The 23,877-nt window shown below is 44.0% G+C and overlaps 1 protein-coding gene across 1 annotated transcript in view; it reads right to left on the bottom strand.

Moving 5' to 3' along the window:
- Positions 1 to 5,584: 5,584 nt before the first annotated feature.
- The window catches only part of LOC140389747 (uncharacterized), a 53,737-nt gene continuing 35,444 nt past the window's right edge, over positions 5,585 to 23,877 (bottom strand). Inside the window, exons 6-8 of the mRNA XM_072474215.1 lie at positions 18,001 to 18,133; positions 10,582 to 10,735; positions 5,585 to 9,579 (exon numbers count right to left, since the gene is read on the bottom strand). Coding sequence (XP_072330316.1) covers positions 7,098 to 9,579; positions 10,582 to 10,735; positions 18,001 to 18,133 — 2,769 coding nt within the window. The 3' untranslated portion in view covers positions 5,585 to 7,097. The remainder of the gene's footprint in view (positions 9,580 to 10,581; positions 10,736 to 18,000; positions 18,134 to 23,877) is intronic.

Below are 23,877 nucleotides of genomic sequence, written 5' to 3'. Positions count from 1 at the left end.
AAAAATCTATCCTGGTCCATCCACGTCGATGCTACCACCAAGAAAGCACAACAGCGCCTATACTTCCTCAGGAAATTTGTCATGTCCACATTAACGCTTACCAACTTTTACAGATGCACCATAGAAAGCATCCTATCTGGCTGCAGCACAGCCTGGTATGGCAACTTCTCGGCCTTCTCGAACCTGCCTCCCATCCATTGACTCCATTTACACCTCCCGCTGCCTGGGGAAAGCGGGCAGCATAATCAAAGACCCCTCCCACCCGGCTTACTCACTCTTCCAACTTCTTCCATCGGGCAGAAGTCTTGAGAACTCGCACGAACAGACTCAAAAACAGCTCCTTCCCCGCTGTTACCAGACTCCCAAATGACCCTCTTATGGACTGACCTCATTAACACTGCACCCTATATGCTTCATCCGATGCCAGTGCTTATGTAGTTACATTGTATATGTTGTGTTGCCCTATTATGTATTTCCTTTTATTCCCATGTACCTAATGATCTGTTGAGCTGCTCGCAGAAAAATACTTTTCACTGTACCTCGGTACACATGACAATAAACAAATCCAATCCAATTACTCTCCTGTTCAGGCACACCCACAATATATAAAATAATGCCAGCTTCTTTATTTTTTCCACTGTCTTCTTTCACTAAAATACTAATTTATTTGCTATTTTGGAGGGCAAATACATATGCAAAGTGAGTTGTTGATTCATTTAAGATAGTTTATGGCCACAGATGACTAAATATTGAACAGTAAAAGTGAAATCCTGACCATTGGGCATACAGAAATCGAAATACAAATTGCTGGAAAAACCCAGCATCTCGGGCAATATCTATGGGGGGAGAAATGGTTAGGGTTACAGAACTTATCAGTTTTCCCATAACAGTCATAGACCTGGAATGTCAAGCCTGTTTCTCTCTCCCCAGATGCTGCCTGAGTATTTCAGAATTTTCTCTTTTTAAATCAGTGTTCCAACATCTGCAGTATTTTATTTTCTTACTGGGACATGCAGGGTCTGTCAGCAGGAAAGACTGGTAACACTAAATCAAAGAGACTGTCTAAAGCAAACACAAAATTTGTCCTAGCTTGTCATAACGCTTCTGCTGATGCTGTTCCTGTCCATAATCGAGTGACGTAACAGACTACTTGCGGCTGACATTTAAATCTCTAGTGTATGTTCACTGGTGCCTCAGATCATTTTGAGTCTTCATCGTCTACCTCTTTGTTTATACATATATGAGACCGCCAAAAGAAAGGTCAAGTTTTGTGTCTCAATAATGCAGCCATTCCCATGCAGTGCCCAAGCAACTAAAGAAGTGACTGGAAGGAAAGATGTTTCTCCATATTGAAGAATGAGTAATTAGGAGATACTTTGAGGAGTTCACCTTTCAACCATCATGGCAAGGAGACGTGCCGGCACAAGGAAACCACAAATTGGAATAGTTGTCATCTCTCTTTTGGACTCCCTGCTTAATATTCCAGATATTCCTGCTATAAAGGTTTAATGTGCTGATTTTGAACTGCATGAGTTCACAATCATTTTGAGGCTATATCCAAAATTTGTACAAAGTAATATCTTCTAAAGTGGTGCAACAAACCAATTAATAACCTGGACTGCAGAACAGAATCAAAATGGGGCTTTTACATTAGTGCTGTTACAAAGCATCCATTGATCATTGCTTTTGTGTTAAATCATTTAACTTTCTCTTTACATTCTTTCTGTTTTGTCAGCTTTCTGTATAAATTGCCTCCCTTTCCTCTCTACACCTGAAGACATTGACTCATTGCTGAAGTGCAATTCTCCAGACCCTAGTCACGTTCCAGTGCTTCACCATTGCTTATGTGAGAGTCCTGATGGTATTGGCATCAGCCAAGTGTGATCTTGTGGGGGGGGCATTCTAATTGAGATTTAATTCTCTTCCTGTGAAGCATCCACAAACATGCTTCCAACAAGGATTACTACATGACCATTTGAATTAGAAACTGTACCTGAATTTCCCCTGCCACCCCCTTTCATAGTCCAAAGCACTAACGACTAATTGCAGGTCGCCACTGTGTGCCGTATGACAAAATGTTAGCTAATGCCAATTTCATTTGCCCTGACCATCTACCAGATGACAATTGGACCTAATTTTGAAGAAGTGATAATGGCCTTACTGGGTACTTATAAAGTAAAATTAAATACATAATCATTCTTATAACCATCTTTATTCAAGACTAAGACATATGTGTTTCCATCAGAAATTCTGTGATAAACTAAACTTCAGTCAACAGTGTAGACCAGTATTTTAAAGATGTCATCTCTTTGCCTTCAATCAATGTTGTCTGTTGGAACCACTCGGCTATTTGTTACTATTTTTCACCTAGTGACACAAATGCCACTTCACTTCAATTTCCTCCAGCACTCTGAGTTAATACATAAATATGCATTCTTTTGGCTGTTTCACTTCCTTAAATATTCAGCTGTTTCTGCAGTGCACCTATAACTGTATAAATGCTACATAATTAGTTGAATCAGAGCTGTATAAATAGCACAGGGATGTTTGGAATTGTTTTTAGTGGATTCTGTTGACACCCACCTCAAGTATTTAAGGATCAACATGAAGGTGTTAGTCTCACATTCTATTTTAGGCATCCACTATGAGTGTTAGGCATTCCAAGATCAAGTGTAGCTTTTAGTTGCAGAATTCGGCTCCCTCTACTCTTGATTGCAACAAGCCACAACCAAAGAGATGGAGACAGCCAAAAGGCAGGAAGTTGCAACAAGCAGAGAAGAGTTTCAATTCATCAGTCAGCTGTTTTGTGCACAGATGTGTCACCAATCTCCATGATACTTCTGTATCAGGTCTTTTGCAAAATGCATTCTACAATGAGGCAAGGAAGAGGAGTGGAAATGGTAACACTAACCAGACTCAGATATAAATAACTTTGGAGGTTTCATTTTTTAAAAATACATGAAGCATCAAAAGGGGTAGGAGAGAATGAAAATTTGTATTGCCAACAATAAATGAATACCAACACAAATTACTCTTTTCTACAAGAACTTCTAATTGTGACTCTGACAATAGAAGATAATATCATAGATTATCATAGAATTTACAGTGCAGAAGGAGGCTATTCGGCCCATCGAGTCTGCACTGGCTCTTGGAAAGAGCACCCTACCCAAGGTCAACACCGCCACCCTATCCCCACAACCCAGTAACCCCACCCAACACTAAGGGCAATTTTGGACACTAAGGGCAATTTATCATGGCCAATCCACCTAACCTGCACATCTTTGGACTGTGGGAGGAAACCGGAGCACCCGGAGGAAACCCACGCACACACGGGGAGGACGTGCAGACTCCGCACAGACAGTGACCCAAGCTGGAATCGAACCTGGGACCCTGGAGCTGTGAAGCAATTGTGCTATCCACAAGGTTACCGTGCTGCCCGGTAATATGCATGAATGTAATCATAAAAATGGGAAACAGTGAAAATATTTTTTTAATAATATTTTTATTAAGGCATTTATATAAACAGTAAATACATAAACAAGAGCAAGAACAAACAACACCCAAGCTAATCAACACCCAAACTCCCCTGTCCTTCCCCTCCTACTGTCCTGCCTTCCCCATTTTAACCCCTTTATCTTTCACCCCTCCCTCTGCTGGCCTCAATCCTCGAAGAAGTCTATGAATGGCTTCCACCTCACCTCCAGGCAAACCCATCGACCGACCTGCTCAAGACAAGTTTGATTTTTTTCCAATCTCAGGAACTCCGCCAGGTCGCTTACCCATAACCTTGATTTTGGTGGCTACGGGTCTCTCCACCCAAGCAAATTCCATCTCTGGATTATCAGGCAGGCAAAGGCCAAGGCATCGGCCTCTAACACCCCGACACTCCAAATGTCGCCACTTCTGGACTCGGGACCACCTTCACCCTCAACACCTTGGACATTATGTCCACGAACACCTGCCACAACCCCTTCAGTTTCGGACATGTTCGCGGGCCTCCGCGCACACCGCCCACATCTGTCCTCTACCCTCTCAAAGAACCTACTTATCCTAGCCACCGTCGTGTGCGTCCAGTGAACGACCTTAAACTGGATACGGCCAAGTCTTGCACACATATAGGATGCATTCACCCTCCTCAGGGCCTCCTCCCACATCCCAGCCTCCATTATCTTCCCCCCGCCCCCCCCCCCCTCCCAACCCTGCCCCCAGTTCCTCCCATTTCTGTTTGACTGCTCCTATTGGAGCTCCTCCCAATCCATTAGTTCAGTGGAAATACAATGGGTTGATCAACACTCATGAAGAGAAAAACGGGCATTGACCACAAAAGTTTTTATCTTTTAATGTAATCCTTTGCCGTTTACTATTTATTTGACCTTGATCAGCTATTAAAAGGTAAGAAATGCATCTTTGTTTTTACAAATATCAAAACCAGCAATCCCTCTGAAATTAATTACAATTTTGAAAATTTAGAAAAAGATCTTCCAACATAAACATTGCTACAGAATGAAGTGAAGTATGAGATACAGTCACATTCTTACACAGTTCTTTTGCTAGCTGTAATATTCCCATTACTACAAACAAAGCATTTTTTGAGGTGGCCTCCTGCAACTTTCCCTTGTTGCACTGCGGATTTTAGTTCAGGAACTTGTCCCTGGCAAATGCAAGGTCATTTCTGGAAGGTCATCAAGTAAATGGCTTTACATCACCATACATTTAAAGCAGACACTTCAATGTAGAAAATAAAATCTCAAGACATTTCATGGAAGCAGTCAGGTATGACACTGAACCAAGCAAGGAGCTATTGGAAGTGGTGTCAGGAAAGAAGTTATGAGATTTAGGAAAAGAATTCCAGAGTTTAGCATCTAGACACCTGAAATCACGGCTGCCACTGGCAGAAAGAAGTGAGTGGCGGATGCATGAGAGGGGCGAGTTGGGGGAATACAGAATTCTTGGGAAATTGGAGTGCTGCAGGAGGTTACATAGCGCATAAAAACATATCGGGACTGTAAGAGAAGCCACCATTGGAGATGCTCCAGTGAATTGAATTGCTAAGACTGGAACCAAATTAGGGCAATTCTATTCAGCTACACAATGGAAGAAAGGATGGTATGGCCAACCATGCTGAAGGCTACAAAGAGGTGCAGGAATGAAATATGCTTCTTTGAGTTGGGCGGTTTCAGGGATGGAAATCTATTAGGAGAGATGTAACACGAAGTTACAGGAAGAACGGGCCCGATTCTCCCAAAGTTTCACTCCGGCGCGGAGCCCGCTCCCATCCCCCTATTCTCCCGCCCCCGGGGCCTAGGAGCGGGGTCGCGTATTTTACGCGTGCTGGGCCTTGGTGCCGTGTACATGACACGGCCGGCGTCGCGTAAATGAAGTCACCCGGCGCCAACCCGCGCATGCGCGGTTGCCGTGCTCCCCGAGGCCGCCCCGCAAGAAGATGGCGGATGGATCTTGCAGGGCGGCGGAGGAAAGGAGGTGCTCTTTAGAGAGGTCGGCCCGCCAATCAGTGGGCCCCGATCGTGGGCCAGTCCCCATCGGAGCCCCCCCCCCACTACCCACAGTCCACCCCCCAGCGTTCCCACACAGTTCCCGCCGGCAGCGACCAGGCGTGGACGGTGCCGGCGGGAAACTGTCGTGTCGGAGCGGCCACTGGGTCCATCCAGCCGGAGAATAGAGGGGGTACCAGAGAATCACCGTTGTGAGTGTCTCGGGCGATTCTCCTGCTGGCACAGCGCAGAACTCAACGGGGCCGTTCTCGTCGGTTGGGAGAATGGCGGGACAGCGTCGGACCAGCGTCGCGCAATATAATGGCACGGCCGGCGATTCTCCCAACCGGCGCGGTCTCGGAGAATCGCGCCCAACAACTTTTACTCTGGATTTGACCACACCCCATTTAAGTATTTCATAACTTGTGACTAATAACAGTATAGGGCAGCACAGTGGTTAGCACTGTTGCTTCTCAGCACCAGGGACCTGGGTTTGATTCCAGGCTTGGGTCACTGTCTGTGAAGAGACTGCACATTCTCCCTGTGTTTGCGTGGGTTTCCTCCGGGTGCTCCGGTTTCCTCCCACAAGTCCCGAAAGACATGCTTGTAAGGTGAATTGTAAAGGTAATTCTGAATTCTCCCTCAGCATACCCGAACAGGTGCCATAGCTTGTTGACTTGGGCGTTTTCACAGTAACTTTATTGCAGTGTTAAAGTAAGTCTCCTTGTGACACTAATAAAGATTATTATTATTAAATAATTATTGCACACTAGAATGCAAGAAATAGAAGCAGGATGGGCCATTCGGCCTTGCTACACCATTCAATAAAATCATGACTAACCTGATCGTGCCGTTTTTTAAATGTGTGGGTCACTTATGTTAATAATTATATTTGTTATTATTGGAATGCTAAGAGTTTACGGGTTTATGCTTTTACATGCTTTGTGCCACTTAAGTGAGGGTAATAGTAACTGATTAACAAAAGTAACATAATAACATCATTAACATATTACTTTGCTGCAGAAAAAAGTAGCCAAATTAATTTCAAGATGTAAAGCAATTTCAAGATGTAAAGCAACAAAAGTCTTTTCTCCTCTTGAAAATATTATAAGCACTGGGAAATCAAATAATTTCTGATTTTGCTGCATTATATTTTGAAATTAATTTTTAAAGTTTAGCACTGAGGTACTCAAATGGTTGCCTTAGACAGTCAGTAACTTGGTGAAAAATAATTTGGCAAGTCTCTGAAAATGAATAAAAGAGTGATCGTTTTCATCTGCAAATGACTGACCAATCTATCCCTTGGTAATTTGGGCTATCGTGTCATGTCTGTCCTCTTGAACAGGCGTGGTGGATGTTATTGGATGAAAATAATGCTCCTTTAACTGTAGCACTGGAATGAGGCCTTCGGGATCCAGCTGAGAGTCACAAAACACTATTTAAAACAAGCAACTAATGCTGCATAAATGTAATTTAAGTACTGTTTAAAATCAAAGACTGACTTTGCAGTTTCTGGAGATATCACATAAAACAACTTCACTCAGATATGAACAAACTTTCACATTCCAGAAATTATGTCACCCTTTGTCTTACAGTCTGACATATTTAGCAGGAATCAAAGCTTGTGGGTACTGAAGAAAACTTCATCACATCAGTGGCCCTCATGAGTACTCTACGGTTCGATTTTGAAACCACTGAAGGGTCAGCATAACTATATGCCTTGTATTTCCACGGTTTACTTTTGTTAAAAGTGGTGTTGCCTGGACATGTGTTCTGTGTTGAGGGAGCAGCCTCGGTTTTGGGAACCTGATCAATGGCAGGAGGATGTTCTTCTAATGTTCCACATTTAGCTACATTAACTAAACGCTTAGGTTGATTGAACATGTCACTGTGTTGATAATCATCTTTTATTTCAAACAATTCATCGCATGGGGGTGGCAGAATTTCAGCAGTGATAGAAGGCTGTAATTTTTGTGGACTCTCTTCTAGCTCTTTCTTTTTGTATGACCCGGGGCCCTTAGTTTGTGAAATGTTTGTTGCCTCTGCAACTTCCTCTGGTATTTCTTGGGGCCGTTCCTCTTGCACGACTGTGGGTTGTCCATCTGAGTTAACTGAGTCACTCAGCTTATAGCGAGTGTATTTGTGGTGATCATTATCCTGTTTCTTTTCTTGAGATTGATTTTCTGGGAGAATGTGGATTTTAGTAGAGATAGCCAACTCTGATTTTTGCGAAATTGTCTCCAGCTTTTGCTTATCACATGAGCCAGTGAATGACTGTGAGCTTCTGGCCTGTGAGTTAGCTTCTGTATTTCCCTTCTGTATTTGCTGAGGTTGTTCCTGCAGCACAACTGTAAGCTGATTAGTGGCGTTGACCAATTCTCCAGAATGATTTAAATTGTCATTATTTTGACAGTAGTCCTCGTCTTTCGTGTGGTTTGGAATTTTAGGAGGCGTCGCAGGTTCTGATTTCTGTGCAATTTCTTTCAGGGTTTGCTTTTCACACAAGTTGACGGACGGTTTGGAGCTTTTTGTTTGTGTAATCGTTTTCTCCACATTTTCCTTTGATATCTGTAGAGGTTGTTCCCTTGGTTTGACACCGTGCTGTTCAGCTGCAATTATCAGGTCATCAGACTGATGGAGAGTGTATTTATTCTGCTCCTCGCACTGTTTTATTCTGTGCAATTCATTGTTTGGCAAAGTTACAGTTTCAGTCGTGAGAGCAGGTACTGATTTTTGTAGAATTTCTTTTAATGTTTGCACCTCGCATGTGTCAGAGAGTAATTCTGGGCTTTTGCGTAGTGATTTTGTTGTTTTCTCTGTATTTTCCTTCCCTGTTTGAGTTGGATTTTCCTCTGTGTTATCTGTCATAAATACAGAATCTTCAATGCATTGTGGCAGTCCTTCATTAGTCATGATTTGGGGAAGGCCAATAATTCTGGTGTCTCCCATTACAGGTGTTGAGCCTTCTCGGATGTACTTGGGTATCTGGAAGTTATTTTCATGGATATTGTTTATACCAGAAGGACTTACTTTGGAAAGACATAATGGAGAGTCTCCAACCGTTTCTCGTAAAGGAAATGTCTTGTTGACATTTTCTGCAAAATTTACATTTTTCACATCATTTTTACCAACATCATTACCGGTCCTACTAGATTCTGCCAAATTATTTATTTGATAGCTAGCTTGGAATTCTGTAGCTGGATATAACATTTCAGTGACCATTTGCACAACTGGTTCATCCAAAGTAATTCCTTTGTTTTTAGTCTGAGAACCTAGTTGTATATGCATATCAACTTCACTGGCAGTCTCTGAACATGTATCATTGGCTTTATCTGTATGAAATGTTTGCTTCCCCACCTGTTGTAGTGCATTTGGACGAAGAGACGTGGTACCATTTTCAGCACCTGATTGTCGAAGAGCAGCATCTATCTTTTTATCAACTGGAATTTGTTGAATTATCGAGTCAATAGCCTGCTGCAAGCCCGTGTGTCTATTGTCTATGGTGGGAAATTTGGGATTCAGACCATGGGTTTGTGCAGGAGCGTGACATAGAGTTGTGATATCGTTTTCGGCCCGTGGTTTTTCAAGAACGCTAACATCCATTTTACTATCTATAGGTTCACATTTTTGTTTAACCATTGAGCTAGTAGGACTATGCCCTTCAGTAAAGATGGCTTCTTGTTTGTCCATTGTGGAGAAGTTGACTCCAGTGCTCTGAGGAACTGCAGCAGTGTTGCATTGTTCTGAAACATTTTTTTCCTTTGGCTCAGGAGGCTGTAGTTTCTCCAGTTTACTTTGAAGACCGATTTTTGTGTACCTTGACTGCAGAAGCTGAAATTTAGTAGGCCTCGGTTTTCCTTCGGTTTCAGGTGATTTTGCTTTTGTGCCGACTTGTGCTGTAGTCAATTCATTCGTTAGGTCTACAGACTTTTTGGTGTTCGCATTCTTTACCTTTTCCAGCTGAGCTATGTAATTGATCAGATTGTTGATTTCATCAGTTGTGCGCTTGCACACAAACGTCCTGGCAACTGGATGCACGTCTATAGACTCATCGCCTTGGGTATGATCTGAACTGAGACACAAAGATCTGCAAGAGAATCAAAGTTTGGAGCTATAAACAGAAGAGTTCTATACCTACAGTTGCTTTGTAGCACAGAACTTGAATATTGTTGAAAAGAGTTCCCATCACACCTCATGCAACTTTCTCCATCTTTAATTCTCTTCCATAATATTCAATCCTGTTATTCTGGACTCCCATGTATCCCTCCTCTTACCATCTTGGTCCTTCTCTTTAATAATCTACAAAGCTTCCCCAGATACTTTTGTTCTACCTTTAAAGCCTATATCAAGCCTTCAATTATCTCTGTTAGTTCTTCCATAAAAGGTTTGCATCCACGCATTCTCCTGCTCAAAAAAAAATGAAGGTTTGCAACAGTAAAGGTGCTGTTTAACTGCACATTATTGAAATTAGCAATTGATCAGCTAAATGTCAACAAATGAAAAACGGCAAAAATTAAGCCCAAATAACCAGTTAATAAATTACATTTCAGGAAAATATGCATGGAAAGTAGAGCAAAAAAAGGTTGTCCTATTAGTAACTGCAGATAAAAGGTTTTTTTTTGGGGGGGGGGGGGGGGGGCAAAATTATTTGGATATTAAGCAGGATTTTTATAATAAACATTACGGAAAACACCATGAGTATGATATCCAGTAATGTAATCAATGTATCAGCAAGAGAATCCACAGGGTTGTTAGATATTTGTGAATATTGATTTATTAGTGTGTTATGCCTTTCTATATTAATAATCATTTTCTACATGGTACTATCTTCCTTCAGATAGTTTTTTTCCCATTTTTGAATAATAGATTGGGCATCCCTGGAGAAAGGTGAAAATATTTGTATGGGGACAAATGTTACTTTATGTAAGTAACATGCAGAAAGTACCCCATCTGAAGGCAGGCTAGTAACTTTATCTGCTAAAGTTGCTGAAAATCAGTGTGCAAATTTTGCAACATTTGTGCAGCTAAAGTATTTTTAATTGGACTGTAATTCTAGACTTTGAATGATTTCTATATTGGGTGGACTTACCTGTCTGTGCTAGCAACCTCATACAGCTGCCTCCCCAGCTGTTCTAGATGGCCTCTGAACTCCAGGTTCTGATAAAGGCTCATAGGAATATTGTCAAATCCATAGAGAATGCCATACAAAGAGCCTGCAATGGCACCCGTTGCATCACTTTCCCCTGTAGGGTCACAGTATAATTTGCAACATGTAATGATTACTTTTCACGCAAGAAGAAAATATTTGCACAGCATGTCTAATTTGGTGTTCGACGATATGAGAAGCCTTCCTGTTTATTTCCTTTGTTCCCATTTCTTTTTTATTATTTTGGTCTGTGGATCCATAATCAGGATGTGTCTTTGAGCAGAAGGTTCAAAGTTGAAACAGCCTGCTTATCAGGACATTGCGTTCCCAGGCTTTGCATTTTGGAAAGGCGAAGCTAGATTCTTCAGCACCAGGTGGATCTTGGGAACCAGCTTTGGAAAGAGTTGGTGCGATTGGTTAACTGGCAACTGACGTGTTGGCCAGGGACAGTATTCTGTCTGATGACAGTCAGTAATTAGTTCTTGCGTGATGTTCTCTGAGAGAACATGGCAGAAGTGTTTAGACCTTGGAAGTGAAAGGAACTCTCTCTATATTTCGCTCTCCTGCTTGCTTAAGTGAAAGAACTGCTCTATTGTTCTGAAAGCAGAGTGCCTGACAAATCCTTTGCTGTGAATCTGAAATGATGCTGAGTTTGTCGAGAAAGTAGCCAACCTTGCCAGAAAAAACCATCTCAACCCTAGAAGGAAGAAGTGCCAAAACAAAACGTGGTTAGGTAGATTGGCTATGCTAATCTTTTAAAGGATTGGTGTAAGCTGGATGGGCCAAATGGCCTCTTTCTGCGCAGTAGAGATTCTATGAAAGTGTGAACTTCAGAAAGAAATTGACTGGAAGTCATTCCAATTTATCAAAGATTCTTAACCTTTTATTTTTGTTAATATTTTCTTTCCCTTTCCCCTCTGTTGTTTGTCTGTGTGTTTGTGTGTGTGCATATATATATATATATATATATCTAGAGAGAGAGAAGAGAGTAGGGCAAGTTAGAAAGGGGGAGAGAGAAAGGTAGTAAATAATCAGTTACATTTTTTGCCCGTTTAATTATACTGTACATAATAAAAGGTTACTTGTGTTTTAAAATTATAAACCTGGTGATTGTAATTTATTGGGCTCAATCAAGGACCTCGGATAATATAAATAGAATCTAATTTCACCAATATTGCGGTTCTGGGTCAAGTGGGGCTGGAATTGACCGCGGACTCGCCCAGGGAGTTGGGACATACTTTGGGGGCTCGTCCGGGATCTTTGAAATGGGCAACAGCGACAATTTGGGGTACAGTATATATTAAAGAGGCACCAGGTTTGTGACAGCACAACAGGATGGCTTTGAAAGCTGCTAGTACCTTTCAGTTGGAGGACTTGTCTTTGATTTATTTACAAGGGCTTCAAAAAGAGAAGTTAATTGAATTGGCAAGTGTATTAAAAGTAGAGGTGCTGGTTAAGGCTAAGAGGGTAGAGATATATGATGTATTAGTTGAATGCTTGGGTCTGTTAGAAACATAGGAGAGCCCACAAGCAAGTACTCCAGCTAGTGTAGAATCAGAACCACTTTCTGGTGGGGAAACCCATCTGGAGAGAATTTGATTGCAGCTTGAGCATGAGAGGGAATTTTAAAAAATGGACGTGCTAGAAAGAGAGTTGGAGATGCAGGAAAAAGATGAGGAAAGAGCATATGAAAAAAAAATTGAAATGCGGAAAGTTGATGTGGGTGGGCGTCACAGAGGCGCAGTGGTTACAATTGCTGTCTCACGGAACTGTAGACCCGGGTCTGATCCCGGCCCCGCGTCACTGTTTGTGGGGAGTTTGCACATTCTTCCCGTGTTTGCATGGGTCTTACCCCCACAACCCAAAAGATCTGCAGGTTAGGCGGATTAGCCCTAATTGCCCCTTAATTGAAAACATTAATTGGGCACTCTAGATTTATAAATTTTTTTTTTAAAGGATTACAAGGTAAAAAAGACTATTCTGGGTGCATATAGAATCTCTACGGTGCAGGAGGTCATTCAGCCCATTGGGTCTGCGCCAACTATCCTACCTAGGCCCACACCCCCAGGCTATCCCGTAACCCAGTAACCCCACCTAAACGTTTGGACTCTAAGGGGCATTTTGGAATGGCCAATCCACCTGATCTGCATATCTTTGGATTGTGGGAAGAAACCGGAGCACCCGGAGGAAACCCACACAGACAGAGGGAGAAAGTGCAAACTCCACACAGACAGTCACCCGAGGTCGGAATTGAACCCGGGGCCCTAGCATTGTGAGGCAGCAACGTTAACCACTGTGAGGCCCCAATATGAATTGGGGCCCCAATATGAATTAATACAAACTAATATGAATTAGTTCCGGAGGCATATAGGCAAACGTTTCGAAATTTAAGGAAACAGCCGGGACAGACTTATGTTGAATTTGAAAGGGTTAAACAGAACAATTTTAATAGGTGAGTATAATCATTGGGAGTTAAAACTACAAATGAATCTCTGAGAATACTGATTCTCTTGGAAGAATTAAAAAATGTACTACTTCCGGTGATAAGAACCCATGTTGAAGACGAAAGGTAGATAACCATTACACCGGCTGATGATTATAAGCTGATCCATAAATTTAAAACTGTCACCCCCATATTTTTGAAAAGGGTAATTGGGAGAGAGAAAGAAATGCAGAATAGCCAGGGTAAGGGTGTTGCTATATTTCAGAGAATCACAGAATCACACAGTGCAGAAGAAGCCCTTCGGCCGATCAAATCTGCACCTACCTACCTATCTAGTCCTATTTACCAGCACTTGGCCCATAGCTTTGAATGTTATGCACCTCCTAGGCAGTGCATTCCAGACCATCACTACCCTCTGTGTAAAAGAGATTTCCTCACAACCTCCCCCCCCAAAACCTCCAGCCCCTCACCTAGGGTTGCACGGTAGCAGAGTGGTTAGCACTATTGCTTCACAGCGCCAGGTACCCGGGTCCGATTCCGGCTTGGGTCACTCTCTGTGCAGAGTCTGCATGTTCTCCACATGTCTGCATGGGTTTCCTCCGGTGTCCTCCCACAAGTCCCGAAAGATGTGCTGTTGGTGAATTGGACATTCTGAATTCTCCCTCTGTGTACCCGAACAGGCGCCGGAATGTGGCAACCAGGGGATTTTCACAGCAACTTCATTGCAGTGTTAATGTAAGCCTACATGTGACAATAAAGATTATTATTATTAAAACATGCCCCCTACCCCCCCCCGTGATTGACCCTTCAACAAAGGTGAACAGCAACTCCCTATCCGCCCTGTCCATGCCCCTCATAATCTTGTACACTTCGATCAGTCCGCCCCTCGATCTTCTCTGCTCCAATGAAAACAACCCAAGCCAAACACCCTCTCTTCATAACCTAAATGTTTCAGGCAACATCCCAGTGAATCGCCTCTGCACTCCCTCCAATGCAATCACATCCCTCCTGTAATGTGGCGACCAGAACTGCACACAATACTCCAGCTGTGGCCTCAACAAAGTTCTGTAGAACTTCAACATGACCTCCCTGCTTTTGTAATCTATGTCTCGATTTATAAAGGCAAGTGCCCCATATGCCCTTTTCACTACCCAATTAACCTGCCCTTCTGCCTTCAGGGATGTTTGGACAAACATTCCAAGGTCCTTTTGTTCCTCAGAACTCCCTAGTGTCATGCCATTCATTGAATACTTCCTTGTCAAATTATTCCTTCTAAAGTGTATCACTTCACACTTTTCATTGTTAAATTCCATCTGCCACTTATTTGTCCATTTGATCAACCCATCTTTATCTTCCTGTAACCAAAGATACTCAACCTCACTGTTAACCACCCGGCCAATCTTCGTGTCATCCCCAAACCTACTAATCCTCATTGGCATTTACGTAGTTTATATAAATTATGAATAATGGGGTACCCAGCACAGATCCCTGTGGTACCCCACTGGACACTGGCATCCAGTCACTAAAGCAGCCGTCTGTCATCACTACAAGGAAGCCAATTTTGAATCCACCTTCTCAAATTACCCTGTGCATTTTCCTCCTTTAAAAGTCTCTCACGTGGGACCTTGTCAAATGCTTTACTGAAATCCATATAAGCTACATAATCTGCACTACCCTCATCTACACATGTGGTCACCTCCTGAAAAAATTCAATCAAATTTGGTAGGCGTGACCTCCTTCTGACAAAACCATGTTGACTATCCCTGATCAAACTTTGCCTCTCCAAGTGTTCCCAAAATGAAATGGGAGATTGAGTTTCCTAGGTTTGTGTGGGTTCTATAGAAAATTTGTACCTAACTTTAGTACCATAGGGGTATGTTTGACTAATGTGTTACAGAAGCAGGCAAAAATAATATGGTCCACAGAATGCCAAACAACTTTTGAAAAATTACCATGTTGGTAAGCAAACCAGTGTTATCCACCACTGATTTCTCCAAACCCTTTAAAATGGCAACGGACTCCAAAGACCTGGGTATGGGGCAGTGTTATATCATAGAATTTACAGTGCAGAAGGAGGCCATTCAGCCCATCAAGTCTGCACCGGCCCTTGGAAAGAGCACGTTACCTAAGCCCATACCTCCACCCTATCCCCACACCTCCACCTTATCTCCGTAACCCCACTTAACCTTTTGGACACTAAGGGCAATTTATCATGGCCAATCCACCTAACCTGCACATCTTTGGACTGTGGGAGGAAACCGGAGCAAACACGGGGAGAACGTGCAGACTCCGCACAGACAGTTACCCAAGCCGGGAATCGAACCTGGGACCCTGGAGCTGTGAAGCAACTGTGCTAACCACTATTCTACCGTGCTGCCGTGTTACTACAGGATGACGAGCCAGGGATAGAGAGACCGGTGGGATATTTTACAAAGAAACTGGGCGGAATTCTCCGACCCCGTGCCAGGTCGGAGAATCGCCGGCGGGCCACACGAATCGCGCCACGCCGCCCCGACGCGGTTGGCGCGACGCCGGTCGCAGGCCGCTCTGCGCGGCCGGCCCAATGATGCTCCGGCCCAGATGGGCCGAGCGGCCGTAAAAAAAGAGCCGAGTCCCGCTGACGCCGTTCTAACCTGCTCTGGGCCGGCGGGACCTCGCTGTGTAAGGGTCAGGTGGCGGCCTTTGGGGCGGGATGGGGGGTCCGACCCTGGGGGGAGCCTCCGATGTGGCCTGGCCCACGATCGGGGCTCACCGATCAGCGGGCCGGTCTCTGTGACTGGGGGCCTCCTTTCCTGTGCGCCAACTCCTATAGTCCTGCGCCATGTTGCGTCGGGGCCAGCGCGTTGAAGGAGGCCACTGCGTATGCGTGCTTGGCGCCACTGCGCATGTCCTCGTTGGTGCCGGTGCAACTGCGCATGCGCGGATCCCGCGGCGCACAGTTCGCGGCGGGATCTGCAGCTGGAGCGACGCGAACCGCTCCAGCGCCGTGCTGGCCCCCTGGAGGGGCCAGAATTAGTCATGGGAGTAGCCCATTCACGCCGTCGTAAAACGCGACGGCGTTTACGACGGCATGGACACTCTGCCGCGGGATTGGAGAATCCCACTCACTAAGTCTGTGCCAAAGAAAATGCTCCACTATTGAGAAGCAAGCCTTAGCATTGCTTCAACATTTTGAAGTTTTTGTTCGGCATGATAATAGGCAAAGCTTAGTCTATACTGACCATAATCCGCTTGCGTTTATGGAAAAGCTTAAAACTTGGAATGCAAGATTATTCCATTGGAGTTTATTATTGCAACTTTTCAATGTACAAAATGTGCATATATCTGGAAAGGACAATATTATTGCTGATGCATTGTCACGAGTTTAAAGCCGATCAGTGGCACATGTAAGATTGGGGAACTTGTGTAGTGGGAAAGGAAGGATGAATGGATGTGTGGTTTGTGACACATACCTTGTGATGAAACATCCGAGCACTGATGTTTCATACCTCTAAGGGGGGAGGCACATAAGAGTCCTCCCTGTTTATTTCTTTTGTTCCCATTTATTTTATTATTTTGATCCATGGACCCATAATCGGGATGTGCTTTTAAGCAGAAGATTCAAAGCTGAAACAGCCTGCTTGCCAGGACATTGTGTTCTCGGGCTTTGTATTTTGGAAAGGAGAAGCCAGACTTTTCAGCAAAGAGTGGATTTTAGGAACCAGCTGTGGAGGAAGTTGGTTAGATTGGTTAACTGGCAACCGGTGGGTTGGTCAGGGACAGTGTTTTGCCTGACAACGGTCAGCGATTGGTTGCTGCGTGGTGCTTTCTGAGAGAACTTGGCAGAAGTATTTAGACCTTGGAAGTGAAAGGAATGGTCTCTCTCTGACTCTCTCCTGCTTGCTGAAGTGAAATAACTGCTCTATTGTTCTGAAATCAGCCTTTGTTGTGAACCTGAAATGATGCTGAGTCTGCAGAGAAACTAGACAACTTTGTCAGAGAAAACCATCTCACGCCTAAAAGGAAGTACCAAAAGAAAAGCCTGAACTTCAGAAAGACATTGATTGAAAGCCATCCAGTGCATCAAAGACCCTTATCCTTTTATTTTTATTAATATTTTATTTCCCTTTCCACCACCCTTTCTCATCTGTGTTGTGTGTGTGTATAGAGAGAGAGAGAAAGAGATAGAAAGGGTATTTCAAAAGGGGTAGTAGTCAGTTACATTTTCTGTTTAATTCAAATACTGTAAATAACTTACTTAAACATTACTTGTGTTTTAAAGTTCCAAACCAGGGGCGTCATTCTCCGCCGGCGGGAGTCTCCGTTTTGCCGGCACCGGGGGGTTTCCCGACGGCGTGGGGCTGCCCCACAATGGGAAACCCCATTGACCGGCCGGTGTTACGGAGACTCCCGCCGGCCGGTCGGCGCAGAAATGTGGCGGGGCGGGTAGGAGAATTTCGCCCCTGGTGTCTGTAGTTTATTCTGCTCAACCAAGGACCTCGGGTATTTTAAATAAAATCTAACTTCCCCTGCGTTGCGACTCTGGGTCAAGTGGGGCTGGAATTGACTGTACACCAGCCCAGGATGTCATGACAAGGCAAAGATTAAGCCATTCAATTCAAGTATAAACAGTTTTTTAGTTTTATCTAATTAATATATATAGATATATGTTTGACAGCTTTTGAGTTTAACAGATATATTAAAATGCTAGTACTTCATAAAATGATGCTTTGAGTTTTTAATTGCAATAAATATGAATATTCACTGTAATGGTAAAAAACAATAGCAATTATAGCATCCCTCTCTTAAAATTAATCTGTTACTAGAGAAAGCTTGACATTTTCTACTGCTGTCATCAGTAGATAGTCTGAATAATTCAGATAGCATTTAAAATATATTTACCCAACAGTGGCTAGCATTAAATTCTATTCAATTCTTACCCCAATGAAACATGGCTGAATAACACAGCTTTTTCCAATCTTTCCCAGCAAATAAAAGTGCATCATAGGCAATCAATGTGGTTTCAACTCCTTTACTCATTCCACTTGCTTCAGAACGCCAACGTCTATACAGCTGTCATATTTTTAAAAAAAGGTACAGCTGTCATTTTCAATCGAGCAGTATATGTCAAGGTAACCTAATTAGAAATAACCTAACATGATGCAATAAAATTGGCTTTAACAGCTTTTTCTTGCCTTGCTTTATAAAGTGTTCAAAATAAATTTCTAAGTATCAAATCTAGTAAAGTGTATTAAGAATTAAGTTTAAAAATATTGGCCTAAGATTGGGTGCCACTATCTGCTTTACAGGTGTAAAGCAGTGATGGTGAAGTGGGCGGGGGGGGGGGGGGGGTGGTGGTGGATGTGTCCACTCATTCCACACTGGCAGTGTATTGTCTGCCTTTTGGCTGGTGTTCATCCAAAGGTAGCCACAGTGCATACCTGAAATCAATCCCCCTACAAAAACAGGTTAATGGCCCAACACCTATTTCAGGGGATCCTTTGCAAAGATGGTCTGTGAATGAATGCTATCTGAAAAATAACCGTAAATGTGTTTTTACTTTATTGTGGAGCCAAGAGGAGCACATTACAGATTGCTTTCCCCTGCCTGAGCCGGATGTCAACCTGTGACCATCTAGCTGCCTCCTGGGCCACGAGCGGTGCCCAGAGCTCTTTGGGACTATGCTAATGAGACCCTCCCGCTGACCTCACTGGGCACGAGCAGTGTGTGCCAGGATTCCATACTGATTTGATGATGAACCGGTTTACGGAACAATATCATTTTTTGAATTACTCTGCACGGGATCAGCACTAAAAACAAACCGAGAGGAACCCTAGAGGAACGTCTGTGGGTGCAGAATGAGGGCAGGACTGGGCATAGTTGTTGCCAGGATTCTCTGACCCTGCGCCAGGTCGGAGAATGCCCGGGGGGAGGCGCAAATCCAGCCCCGACTCCTGCTTCCCTATTCTCCGGCGCTGTTTTTCGGGCGCCAGTGGGATTTCCGTCGCGCCGGCCGGGGGCCGTTGACAGCGGCCACCCCAGCGATTCTCCGGGCCCCGATGGGCCGACGAATTTGGCCCAGTCCCGCCGGCGTGAATTACTCACCTCACACACGGCAGGACCGGGAAGGTAAGTGTGCTGAGTCCGTCCTGGGAGGGGGGGGATCCGACACGGTGGCCTGACCCGCGATCGGGGCCTACCGATTGGCGGGCGGGCTGGATCTGTGGGGGCCTACCTTACACCGCGCCGGGCCCCTGTAGGGCGCCGCCATATTGCCCGGGGGCCGGCGCAGAGAAGGGAACCCCCCGGAAATAGCGCGGGCCGTTTGGCGCCGGCTGGAGCTGCAGGAAACACCCCTAGAAAGGTGAGAATTCCTCGCTTTCGAGGGCCGTTGAAGCCGGAGCGGTTGGTGCTGGTTTTCACGCCGGCCTGGGGCCACAACCCCATTATTGGAGAATCCCACCCATGTCTCCCAGATCACACAACTTGCTGTTACTCGCTATCTGGGCTTTCAAGACTTATAGAACTTGATAAGTGATCACATTCACAACAAAATGAGAGAAAGAAAAATAAAAAATTTCAAATTTAACATTTTGAAATGCAGGATATAAATTGGCAACAGGAACCACAATCACGTTCCTATATTACAGCCGCAATAGCATTGGTCTGCATGTAAATCTTCAAGATGAGTGCAAATTCAAAACTCCTCTGTCACAGGGGAAAGAGAAACTTATTGTATGAATGTTGTTTGGTTGAGGAAAAGAGTTATATGTTATTGCATGTACATCATACCTCTGTGCCTCTGTGTTTTAAGTCCTTGCTTAAATATATGCTGAGTTTTGTCAGCCATTAGCCAAGTCACTATGTTATAATGGTGCAGCACAGAGATCTGATAACCCTGCCTGATTTGTGTCATTGATGTCTGCTTACACTGCTGGAAAAGCCAAGAAGTCACTTTTGAAGCACAAAGAACCTAATTCCCAATTGCATTTCTTCAATCTAATTAATGCATTTGTAAATGTTGATATAATTATGGCAATAACTGAGTAATTTGAGCTCATTTAGAAATTAGAGAACAAGCAATCTGGCACAGAACAGATGGCTAATGATAATGACGGCTGAATAAAATCAATAATTTTCAAATGTATTATTTTGCCCGATGTAGAAAGAAGAATTGAGGATTATATAACATGTCAAGATATCTTGGGGGTTAAGACGAAGTGGGAGGAGGAGTCGGGAATAGTACTAGAAGAGGGTCTGTGGTGCGAGGTGCTACGAAGGGTAAGTGCCTCAACTTTGTGTGCGAGGTTGGGGCTGATACAGCTTAAGGTAGTGCACCTCACAAAGTCTAGGTTCAGCCGGCTAGGGGTGGCTGGGGGTATTTTGTGAGGTTGTTTTGTATTGTAAAACTGTTGAAAATTTATTGAATAAAAATACTTTTTAAAGAAAAAGAACTTGCATTACATAGTGCCTTATTATTACTTTGAACTGTTGTGAATACTGGAAGTCTTTACGAATATTGGATTCTAAGTATTGGGCAACTTGAGGATTAAAAGTTTGGTGTTAGAGTATGTTTGACTGCAGTGGTCATGTTTTTTTAAATAAATTCTGTTTTGCAGGTCCTGGGAGCTTTTAGCAGCTTGAAGGTGAAATTGACGATGGAATGTGTTTTTTAGTCTGGGCTAATTGACTGTCGTTTGACTGGGGAAAGTCCCTGGGGAGTTAATGTGCTTTGGAGGCTGCAGAGATCATGGGCGCGATTCTCCACTCCCGCGCCGGTTGGGAGAATCGCATGGGCCGCCAAATTTTCCCGCCGGTCCGACGCCCTCCCGCGATTCTCCCAAGCAACGGGAACGGCCCAGACGAGTTCCGCGCGGCGCAGGCCGGAGAATCGCCCGAGACACCCAAAATGGTGATTCTCCGGCACCCCTGGCGGGTTCCCCGGCGCCGTCCACACCTGGTCGCTGCCGTCGGGAACAGCACGGCAACGCTGGGGGGGGAGGGGGGATCCTGCACCGGGGGGTACCTCAAATGGGGTCTGGCCTGCGATCGGTGCCCATCGATCGTCGGACCGTCCTCTCTGAAGGAGGACCTCCTTTCTTCCGCAGCCCCGCAAGATCCGTCTGCTATCTTCTTGCGGGGCGGACTCAGAGAGGACGGCAACCACGCAACCATGCGCGGGTGATGCCAGTTATGCGCCGCCGGCCGCGTCATGTATGCGGCGCCGCCTTTACGCGGCGACAAGGCCTGCCGCGTGTAAATGACGCGGCCCCGCTCCTAGCCCATTATTGGGCCCTGAATCGGTCAGGATAGGGGCTGTTTCGCGCCGTCGTGAACCTCGACGGCGTTCACGACGGTGTGGGCACTTCGGTGCGGGAGTGGAGACTCCCACCCCATTTATTTTTCAGTTTGGGGTGATGAGGTAATTGCTGGGTGGAGTCAAGGAATGCAGAGAGACATTTTGAAAAGTTTTAGAGGGACATTCTTTGTTGAAAGCTTTGGAGAGAGGAGTTGAATTCTGATCTGCCTGAATTGTACTTTAGGATAATTTCTTCTTCTGTTCTCTCAACAAAGTGGGGCCTGACTCACATGACCTCGAGATAGGCAAGGAGAGTGGTCCCAAATTTACCCCAGTCAGAACAGGGTTTGAACCCTCTGCTGTTGGCACCAATTTGGTCCACCCTATCTTCGACCAATTCAACTTACCTTCCTTGGCCATTAAGTCTTGCAGTGGGACTTGAACCCAGATCTTTTGTCTCAAAGTCAGGAACAGTACCACTGTGCCGCAAGACCTCAGGAGCATGTGCTTCCACCAAAATGAGGCAGATTTAGCATTTCATGTGAAGGATGTCATTTCCAACTCCTTTAGTACTGCACTAGATTACGTGCTTAAAGCATGCAGTGGGACCTTTCTGATTTGGGGCAAAAGTGTTGCCAACTGATTAAAATGCAGTTAACCGTAATATCTGTTCTCAGAAAAAGGGGTGGGGTGGCAAATTTTCATTACCTTTTAAATGAACAAGAGAAATACATATTGAAACAGCTGTACAAGCGTGTCTGAATACTTTAGATTCCCTGAGAACTATCCTACTTGTTTTGAATGAAATAATGCAAACAATTTAAATGATTCAATCCCTGTACACTAATTCAAACCCTATTTAGACTATATCTCCAAGTTGGATTTTAAGTTGATGGTGTCTGTTTCCTTCCAGTTCTTTTCCCTCTGTTCCTGAAGGCCACAAATTGTGCTAAATGACTTGTTAGATTATACCGGTGGGACTATTCTTAATGTGTGATCCCATTGAATAAATGTGTGCAAGTTATTTGGCAACACAGCTAAGCACTGTCCTGTCCTTGTCAGATGCCCGCATGTCTGCTTTCTGACAGACCTGGAATCCTGTTTCATATTTCTCTTCAATGTCCCAACAACATAAGCTAATGGCATCACCCCAAGGTTGCTTCGGGGAGATGCCAGAGATTCAACCTGACATGTTACCCATTGACCCATCTGAAGCCCCTAATTGAGGATTTATTTTATGAAGGAAATTTCAATGTTTCCCTTTGAGGGAAAAAAACTACTGAAGATATTGTTTTCATTTTATGGAATTAATTTAATTTAAATATTGAGTAGTAATGACCACTGAGCATAATATCTTCAAGGAGCAACGGGCTCCGACAATGCTAAGTACACAAAGGAGATAGTTGCTGTAGGGTGATTAATGAAGCTTGTATCTCTCTCTTAAATTAGCTGCCGACACTTTCAAGGTCACTAATTCCTCAAAGATCCTTGTCTTGGTGTAAACAAAAATATTCACAAAACAAAAGGTAGAAACAAATTATTTTCAAGTTAATGACGTGGCTCTGTTTACTTTTTGGGAAACTCAGACATGAGCTTACATTTAAGTTCCAATTTTAAAGGATCTCTCTTGTCCAGTTTTTAAAAATTCATTCATGGGATGTGGGCTTCACTGTCAATTCCAGCATTTATTGCCTATCCCTAATTGTCCTTGAAGTGAGTGGCTTGCTAGGCTATTTCAGAGGGTATTTAATAGTCAACCACAATGCTGTGGTCTTATGTCACATGTAGGCCAGATCAAGTAAGGACAGCAGATTTTGTTCCCTAAAGGGGCATTAGTGAACCAGATGTTTTTTTAATGACAATGGTTTCATGGTTTAACAGAAGGATACACCTTTCATGATTAACTAAGCAACATGTAAGGCCAGGGATTCAATTCCAGATTTGTACACCATCTTCTCTGGTGGGATTTGAATCCAGGTCCCCACAGCATTGCCCTGGGCCCAGCGACGATACCACTGAGCCACCTAAATGTGGAAAGTGCCACAGAGTTCACGTTTCAGATCTGTGACCTTTCAGGAGAACATCGGATGCTGCCAGACCTATCAGATATTTCTAGCATTTTCTGTTTTTATTCCCCATTTTATAACTGGCTTAGTTACCTTCAATAAATTTTCAAGCATACGCAACAAAATAATCATGCTGCAGTAGGAAGAGCATCTGCAGCCACTTTCTTGAAGACCCTAGGATGCAGTGCATTGTGTCCAGGAACTTGTCAACCTTTAATACCATTAGCTTTCTGAGTGCTTTTTCTCTAGTGATGGTGGTTTTTAAAAAGTTCCTCCCTCCCTTTTTCCTCTTGATTTTCTACTTCTTGGGATGTTTTTGTGTCTTCTGCTGTGAAGTCAGATACAAAATAATGTGATTCTCATTATTAATTCTCCAGTCTCACCTTCTAGGAGAACAATGTTCATTTTGGCTACAATTATTTTATATACTTCTCCCAGCTTTTACTGTCTCT

The sequence above is a fragment of the Scyliorhinus torazame genome, chromosome 14, assembly GCF_047496885.1.
Source record: "Scyliorhinus torazame isolate Kashiwa2021f chromosome 14, sScyTor2.1, whole genome shotgun sequence".
In the NCBI taxonomy this organism is placed as follows: Eukaryota; Metazoa; Chordata; class Chondrichthyes; order Carcharhiniformes; family Scyliorhinidae; genus Scyliorhinus; species Scyliorhinus torazame.
This window is presented reverse-complemented; position numbering and strand designations above follow the sequence as displayed.